Here is a 9077-nt window from a genome sequence, read left to right on the forward strand (position 1 = left end):
GTTAATGTTGCAGCAAACACGTGTTGATAAGAGGATATATCACATTATTAATACGTTGATATACTTCAGTCTAAGTGTTCACAGGAACACACCGCCTTCCACTTGAGTGAATTAAGGACAGTTTCTCTGTAACAGATTAAATCTGGCAGGCCTAGTGTTTTGATCGCCTTTGCTTTTAATTGGTTAGTTTTTGTGCAAGTGAGTTAATCGTCGGCTTAACAAAAGCAAGCCATTAGCAGCAGAATGGTTTAAGCAGCGTTTTCCGTGCTTAATTCGATAAGCTGCTCAGCCTCTTAGTTGCTCGTTATTTTGAGTGGGGATTTGCCAATTGCCCGAGAAAAGAATCTCTGTTTTCTGCACATTCAGCTCAATTGTTAAGAGGCAAACTTGGCAAATTCCGTAGCAGGTTGGGAAAAAAAGGCAAATCTGTGCATCTGTTCCAGTGAATTTCCTTCAATCAACTGTGAGTCTGTCTCGCTCTGGCCCCTGAACTGACCCAAGGCAGCCACCATAAGAACAACATAAGAACACTTTAGAAAGAGTGTAAGTTAAAGGTGATTACAGTGAACCAAATCCTTCACCCTTTTCTAGTTGTGTGAGCAAATTGTGTCTCATCTGCTTAGAGAAAAGTAATTCTCTATGGATTACTGTGTTTGCCTAAGGGGAGGGGGTGAGGGTAACCCTATTAGTATTGAAGTGCTTTTTGTAATACAATACTTTTAGATAGTTGCAGCGTTCAAGGCTGTGTATTGTCCGTAAATAAAGTGGTTTTCCGAGGCTTAAAGAAAAGAATGGACCGGTTATGTATTATGCATAATGCATGGGATCTTCACTCTGCCTACAACATGCTCTGATTGAATCCATGACTTTGTATGTTTTTTCTTCTTTTTCCCCCGCTGAATATTAAATATTTTGTCCGGCCACATTTGCTGTGCAGCATATTGCACTCTTTACTGCAGAGCATTTCTCATGTTGTCTGAACACCTCATGTTGCTAGGAGAGAGGTGGTGAAGGAACAACAGGCACATTACAGATGGTCCACGCATACAGTGCTTTCAGAAAGACTCTCATTCAACCCACAGAGCTCTGAATGTGTTCTTGCATTGTTCAGTGTGAGCTGTCAAGAAAAGGTTTGCAGTCTGTCACACTGATTTGTGATCAGCTGTGATGGGGTGAAACCAGAGCGCTTGGCCATGGGGCTGCCGGAACTGAAACTCTCTCTTTCTCTGAGCCAGTGATCCGTAGCCCTAGGTGAATGAGCAGTTCTATACGTCGCAAAGGTGTAGTATGTAGGCCGGTGTGTAGTGTCAAACTAATGCTCAGATGATGCAAGTTTGTTTTCGGCCTCTGCTGTAGTTTCGGGCACGAGTTTGTTTTACAGTGCCTCCCATTCCACTCGAGTCTCATGAAACGACTACTGTTCCCAATAGGCTATTTATAGATCGAGTGGATACTTAGAACAAAGTTGCACCTTTTGAAAAGAATGTGCTGAAGTGTAACGTTTCAGACACACATTTACTCTTGGTCTTCATTACCAAGACTGACACCCCCACAACTCCATCCTGTGAATACAGTAGAATTGTTAGACCTTTAAAGTGAAGCTATTATATGCAAACAGACAGTAGACCTCCATTCAACCTGTTTAAAAAATGTATGACTGATTCACAGTACTGGCCTGTCATGCCTATATAAATAGAATAATAAAAAGTAATCATTTTATGACCTTTTTATCATTGAGGTAATATGTGTATTACTTTTGATATCTATGCAAAACATTGAGGGGCTGAATATTTCAACCCACAAAAGGTAATGATTGAAGGCAGTTAATTAGTTGAACCTGTGTAAAAAGATATTTATGTCTTCCTCCAAGAACTGCATTTTCAAGAAGGTGAAATGACCTTTATAAAATATGATTTATAAAATCAAGAGTTCTAGGCCTACTTGTCGTGTCTGTGTGCTCGAAAGTTTTTTAATACAAATAGATCTCCTTAGGGCTCAAATACACATACGCGTCTTTTTTCAGGCAGAAACGCTTCAGTAACGCCTTGGCAAAGTGCGGCGGCCAAAACAGAAGCGGTGCGCTTCCCTGCCTTGCGCTGGAAAGTTGAGAATGGTTCAACTTTTAGCGCACCTAAAAAACGCTTCAAAGACGCAACGCGTGGTGGAGAAGGGGCGCACACGCTAAACGCGCCGTACCATAGGAATCAATGCATTTGCTTGCGTCCCGTTTAAAAAAAAAAAATGCTTATGTGTATTTGAGCCCTTAGTGTGGTGGGTTGAGGACTAACTCATTGACCTCTTGGTACTAAACGATGTATGTGCCAGGTTGCTCAGGGATGCCTGCTCCCTCCTTTAACCACCACTGTTGAACTGAAACAAGGTTTTCAAGCATATTAAGGGACCCTTAGTACAAACAAAGTTTGTCCCATGGTTTAATCAATGTTGAAATTAAGAATATTGTAGAGAATATACTTATTTTGATGTACTTGTGACTACCTCTGTCCAGAGGATTTGAGCCAAACAGGGCTCTTGTCTTCTAGATATGTGTTTCGATGTGATATTTGATGACCACTTGATACAAGTCTAACCCAGCTCTCTGTTTTGGGTCATCTTTGGGGCAGACGCTGGACTCCTTTAAAGCTGGACTTTTTATTAAAAATTATAACCCTAAATTATTCAGGAAGGCATTTCTGGCCTTGTGTTAAATCTAGCACCACTAAGTTTTCTATTATGCTTATGTTAACTATTTTATTGTATTATTAAAGTTAGTTTCTAATATGAAGGCACTCTGTGATTCTTTTGAATGAAAAGTGCGTAAAAGATCAAATGAATTGTTATTATTATCTATCTGTTGTGGTCAGGAGCTGCGCTCGCGTGAGGAGGAGCTGACACGATCGGCGCTCCAGCAGAAGTCTCACGAGGAGCTGCTGAAGCGTCGGGAGCAGCAGCTGGCCGAGCGGGAGATCAACGTGCTGGAGCGCGAGCTCAACATCCTCATCCTCCAGCTCAACAAGGACAAGCCCAACGTCAAGAAGAGGAAGGGCAAGTTCAAGCGCAGCCGACTCAAGCTCAAGGACGGCAACCGCATCAGCCTTCCCTCAGGTAAGCTTCACCAGGTAGGATAGGGAGAGTAGCCGTCTCCTCAGGTAAGCTTCACCAGGTAGGATGGGGAGAGTAGCCCCTCAGGTAAGCTTCACCAGGTAGGATGGGGAGAGTAGCCGCCCCTCAGGTAGGATGGGGAGAGTAGCCTCAGGTAAGCTCACCAGGTAGGATAGGGAGAGTCTGTTTGGGAGGTTGTTGGATTTGGCTCCTCAAAAAACCAGCATACTGAATATTTCCCAAGAAGATGCAAAAGGGAGACCATCTTAAATCCTGTAAAAAAAAGAGGCTTTACTATGCATGTTTTTATGTGTTATAATAACATGCTTTTGACAAAGAATATTCAAACATGTTCTGATGGAACCTTGGGGATGTCAAGGACAGGGACACCAGTGCGCTTGAAACCCCCATCTGCACGCCTCTGCTTCCAAAGCCACCCTCTATAGTCAAGCTGTATCAACTCCATAAGCAAGGACATCTTTATACCTCATATAGATAGATAGATAGATAGATAGATAGATAGATAGATAGATAGATAGATAGATAGATAGATAGATAGATAGATAGATAGATAAAGTTTTATTAATCCCGTGAGGGAAATTCAATTGTCAAATATATGGATGCGATTGGCTGGTCAAGGTCACAAGGGAGGCAGCACAGGAAACCTCCTAACTTCCTCCTCCCTTAGAAAAGAAACCAGTGGCCAAGCTAATGGCTACGATGAGGCAGCTTTGTGGGCAGGGTAATGCCATAACACTAGGAAGCCATTAGTCCGTACTGATGCTGAGGTGTGTTTCCATGGCTGGCTGCACTAGTAGTTTGTGACCCTAACAATTATGCCGTGCTGTGGTCAAACCTTACTTTGGAAGACAGTTATGATGGAGGACAATTATCTGGAGTCTGTGAATAGCCTGACAAGTACAGCCTAGCCTTACTCAATCCATCAAAAAAAAAATCTTTCAAGCACTATGATTAGCACTGTTCAGTAATTTCTTTGAATCAAAGTACCTATACATATAGCACTGTTGACAATAGTATTGAGCTAGTCATTGCACAATCATTGCTTATTTCTACAGCCTATTAGTATTTCATATTTATAAATAATAAAACCTGTATAAATTATGTATAATAAATGATTCTGATCTGATAATATTTGTTTTAACCATCCCCCCGACCCTCTCTCCCAGACTTCCAGCATAAGATTACAGTGCAGGCGTCGCCCTCCATGGACAAGAGGCGGAGCCTGAACAGCACCAGCACCAGCCCCCCCAGCAGCCCCACTCTCATCCCTCGCCTGCGGGCCATACAGCGTACGTCACAAAGGCCTTTCCTACTTTTTAAAACGTATTCTTTTTTAAGCTGTGCTTTTAAAATGTTTTTTTTTTTTTTTTTACACTATCCTTTTGTTACGGGCTGTTTTTAACTATGTAGCACTCTGAGATTCTGTTTGAATGTAGAGTGCACTACAAATTAAATCAATTAAAATTATTATAATTATTATTATTATTTTAAGTCATCACCATTCCTGGCCTGTGCAGTGTCCCAGAACTGCCATAGTAATCCCAACAATCACCGTAGATTTTGGATTTTGGATATAGCTTAGCATAGTATTGCTAGCATGCATAGTAGTTGTTACTGACCTTAGCTGCTCATAGTTAAATAGCAATGCAAGTTAAGTTTAGGTTAAAACTTTAATAACAAGTGTAGTAATTCAATTCAATTGTATTTATGTCCCGCCATAACAATACTCTTATCTCTAGGCTAGTATTACTAAAGTTGCTGCAATATCGCTATTTGGATGAGCTTAGCAGTACAGAAATACTAGAAAGGGTAGTAGTATGACCTTAGCATAACTACCATAGTAATGTTAGATAGATAGATGGATACTTTATTAATCCTGAGGGAAATTGAAGTTGTTAAGCAGTGCTACCATACTAATGCTAAGAAAGTTTATAGCATCAGAATGGTCTTTGCAGTACCAGCGTATTGATGCTGTTCAGGTTAACAGTTTTAGAATGAGTTTACCATTGTAGCATTGTAGATGAACCCAGTTAATACTTAAATTGAGCCTGATTATGCCATATAGGTAATGTGACTAGATATAGCCCTGGCAATACTCTCAAAATGTAACAGTATATGTGCCACATATGTTTAGTGGTAAGTAGTCGATTTTATTTGAGGGCTGTGGTTAAATCCTTGATCTGCAATTGCTTGACATTGATTGAATAACCAGTTCCAGGAATGTTGCCCTTTAAGTACCTCTAGATGGCAGTGTAGACTAAATAAGACGCATTAGCAAGTTGTCTAGTTCTTGGTTTTCAGTCATAACACCAAGCATACTAGAATTTGAATTTGATTTGGCAAACCAACCCGCACCCCTCTCATTGGTGTAAGAATTCAACCAATCACGGTGACCATTTAAAGCTGAGCATCACAGCTGTTCAGGTCATTGCTGCTGCAAGACAAACCATCAGGGTCATACAAGCCATCACCCTAACCCTAACCCCTAGCATGACCCTCAGGTGAGTTCCATCCTGTCACAGTTGCGTAACGCTGTTCTCTTCCTCCAGTCAGCACACGCTCTGAGACAGTCCCAAGGGGCAGTCTGTTTGTGTACCACCAGGATGTGGATATCACAAGCGAGTGCGGTCCCCCTAGTGGCTTTAGGAAGAAAGGCAAGGAACCTGTGGCTTTGTGGGACTCTGGCCACCTGTGTGTGTGTGTGTGTGTGTGTGTGTGTGTGTGTGTGTGTGTGTGTGTGTGTCTGTGTTTGTTTAAGCTTTGCTCAGTGGTGATACACAAATGTGGCAGGACCTAACGCTGGCTTTCTGTGCTTTGACGCCTATGTGGATAATTTGGTTGCGATTTTCCTAGAGTTCAGGAAGGTACACAAAGAACTTGGACTGGTTTCTTGTAAGTGTTCTGGCCTCATTTACAGCTTGAGATTCCTGGCCAGGGCATTTAGATTTTTCGAAGAAGAAGTCAGTCCATGAGGTTTATCTCCTGAACTCAAGACACCATGACAGACTTGTGTAATAATGAGCGTAATGACATAGGCTGCAGCTCAATGACATGCTGGATTACCTGTGCAAACATATGTCCACACACACACACACACACACACACACACACACACACAGACACACACACATGGATTACCTGTGCAAACATATGTCCTGTACAATTATTTGGCAGAAACAAATGATTTGCAATACTTTAATCAGTGGACAGTAATGTAGTAATCTTGTTATGTTTGGTGCAACCCAGCATATACTGTAAACTGCAGTCTGTGTGTGAATGTGGGTGTTCTGATCTAAACCAGCATATACTGTAAACTGCAGTGTGTGTATGAATGTGGGTGTTCTGATCTAACCCAGCATATACTGTAGACTGCAGTCTGTGTGTATGAATGTGGGTGTTCTGATCTAAACCAGCATATGCTGTCAACTGCAGTGTGTGTGTGAATGTGGGTGTTCTGATCTGATCTGATCCCGCCTGCTGTGGTGGAGGGGGCCTCACTTGACTCGACCAGCTTCTTAACCAAGCGTGTGTTTTATGTTTGATGGGTTTTTACCGTTGAAGACTAACACAGAACTACATAAACTGGCTGTGGAGCTCTTAAAATGTGTAAATAAATATATATATATATATATATATATATATATATAATATAAAATATCCCAAGCGGCTCGTGGCTCTGCCTGACTGATGTGACTGTGGTTGCAGTGACGCTGGACGAGAGCAACAGGACCTGGGGACGGAGCACCATCTACAAGCCGGAGGAGTTTGAGGACGTGAAGAGGGGCTTCAAGAAAAAGGGGCGCACGTGGGGACCCAGCTCCGTCCAGACCAAAGAGAGGGGGACCTGCGCGGAGAGGTGAGGGGGGGACCACTGCACGATGTTTAAGAGAAGCCTTTATTGTCAGTGTATTTGCATACAACGAAATTTGGAGTGCTTTTCCTGTTGGTGTGACAACTTATAACACAACAACGACATATAACACAACAATATTACATTTTTGTACCTCACATTTCATGTTTTTTTTTGTTGGTGTTATTTTTGTCAATCTCATATTTGTAACGTGAAGGAATTCAATGAATGCACTACATTTTATGATTTTTATTTAGGTGATTTTGTGTGTCTTGAGTCTAGTCAGGTGACTGTTGTGTATTCATATTGCCACTTCAGCTCCCATGATCCTTCAGGTCACGGGGGAACTATAAATGGGCTGCGCTCCCATCGTTCACTCTCTTGTCACTTATGGATTATGACTCTGCATTCACACAAAGCTGCGCTCCTGATGAACCAGGGCTACGAATAAATACCAGTTACATTAATAGCGACGTCTGCATCTTACTTCTTTAATGCGTGCCCCCACCGGGTCCCGGACACAACAGCGACCACTGCAGGATGTTTCATAGAAAATAGAAAAGCCTTTATTGTCATCGTATTTGCATACAACGACATTTGGAGTGCTTTTCCTGTTGGTGCGACGAGGGACAACATATAACACAACAACGACATATAACACAACAACGACATATAACACAACAACGACATATAACACAACAACGACATACAGTATAACACAACAATATTACATTTATTTACGTTTCCTTTTTTTTTTGTTGGTGTTATTTTTGTCAATCTCATATTTGTCTTTTTAGCCAGTGGTGTAACGTGAAGGAATTCATTGAATGCACTCCATTTTATGATTTTTATTTAGTTGAGTGTGTGTCTCTCTTGAGTGTAGTCCCTGCCCGTGTGTGTGAGCTAACAGCGCTGTTTCCCCTGGCAGGGTGCGGCCGCTCTCTGATGGGAGTAACCCCTGGTCCACCAGCCTCCTGAAGACACAGAAGCCTGCTGTACCCCTGGCCGCTTTGTTTGCAGAACAGGGTAAGACACACACACACACACACACACACACACACACACACACACACACACACACACACACTCACTGAAGACACAGAAGCCTGCTGTACCACTGGCCGCTCTGTTTGCAGAACAGGGTACGTCTCACACACACACACACACACACACACAGTGCAACACAAGACAAAGCAAGACGGCAAATAAGCTACTCACTAGATCGGCAGACAGTAGAAAGCCGGACGGCGTCAGGCAATCCTACATTTAGCAGTTATATGCCTATGGACCCTGGTATGGCAATGGCACGGAGGCGATTCTCCATTAATTATAATTAAATAAATTGTAGCGCCCACATTTTTTTCAAGCTGTTATTTAAAGGTAAAACTGCTTATCCTAACCCTAATCCTGAAGTATAAATGTTGCATACTGTTACTTTAAAGCAGCACTATGTTGTTTTTGGCTTGGCTCTCCCCTTATCGGCGAAACCTGATAAAATTAGCTTTCCTCGTGTATGACAAACTAGCGATCAATAACTCAATAACTTTGCACAGCTAAACATCAAGCGAGTGCAAGACAAGACAAAGCAGGGCAGCAAATAAACTATTTATTAATCCAGCAGAAAGATGGCTAGCTCTGAATCAAAATTGCTACCCGATCCTAGTGGCACATGCGCAGACAAAAAGAACCGGGCGGCTCCAGAAATCTTATTGACTGCAGGTATTTCCCTACAGACCCCCCGATGGCAATGGTGGAGAGGCCATTCTCCATACTAAAAGTAATTGTAGCGGCACAATTTGTTTCAAGCTGTTATTTTAAAGCAGGATTGTTACATAGTGTTGCTTTAATATCGTTCAGGCTCAGGTAAAGAGGAGGGTTAGGGTTAGGGTTAAAGTAGGATTGTTACAGAGTGTTGCTTTAATATCGTTCAGGCTCAGGTAAAGATGAGGCCGCCCCTGTCGACGGCCTGGATGGCAAACCAAAGCAACTGAAGTTCCCCAGTCAGGTGTACATCGATCTACCTCCGTGGAAGGACGACCAAGGCGAGGGGGGGGGGACGGCGACGGTGGCGACGTCCGCAAACGACAACAACCACGACGACCCGGCG

At 42.6% G+C, this 9077-nt stretch overlaps 1 protein-coding gene across 1 annotated transcript in view; it reads left to right on the forward strand.

Moving 5' to 3' along the window:
- The window catches only part of map3k21 (mitogen-activated protein kinase kinase kinase 21), a gene marked incomplete at its 3' end in the record, with an annotated part of 30881 nt that overhangs the window by 20224 nt on the left and 1580 nt on the right, over positions 1-9077 (forward strand). Inside the window, 6 exon segments of the mRNA XM_080848530.1 lie at positions 2862-3102; positions 4287-4409; positions 5670-5774; positions 6826-6976; positions 7899-7996; positions 8902-9074. Of these exon segments, the coding sequence (XP_080704656.1) occupies positions 2862-3102; positions 4287-4409; positions 5670-5774; positions 6826-6976; positions 7899-7996; positions 8902-9074 (891 nt within the window).

This window comes from Sprattus sprattus, assembly GCF_963457725.1.
Source record: "Sprattus sprattus genome assembly, chromosome: 12".
NCBI lineage: Eukaryota > Metazoa > Chordata > Actinopteri > Clupeiformes > Clupeidae > Sprattus > Sprattus sprattus.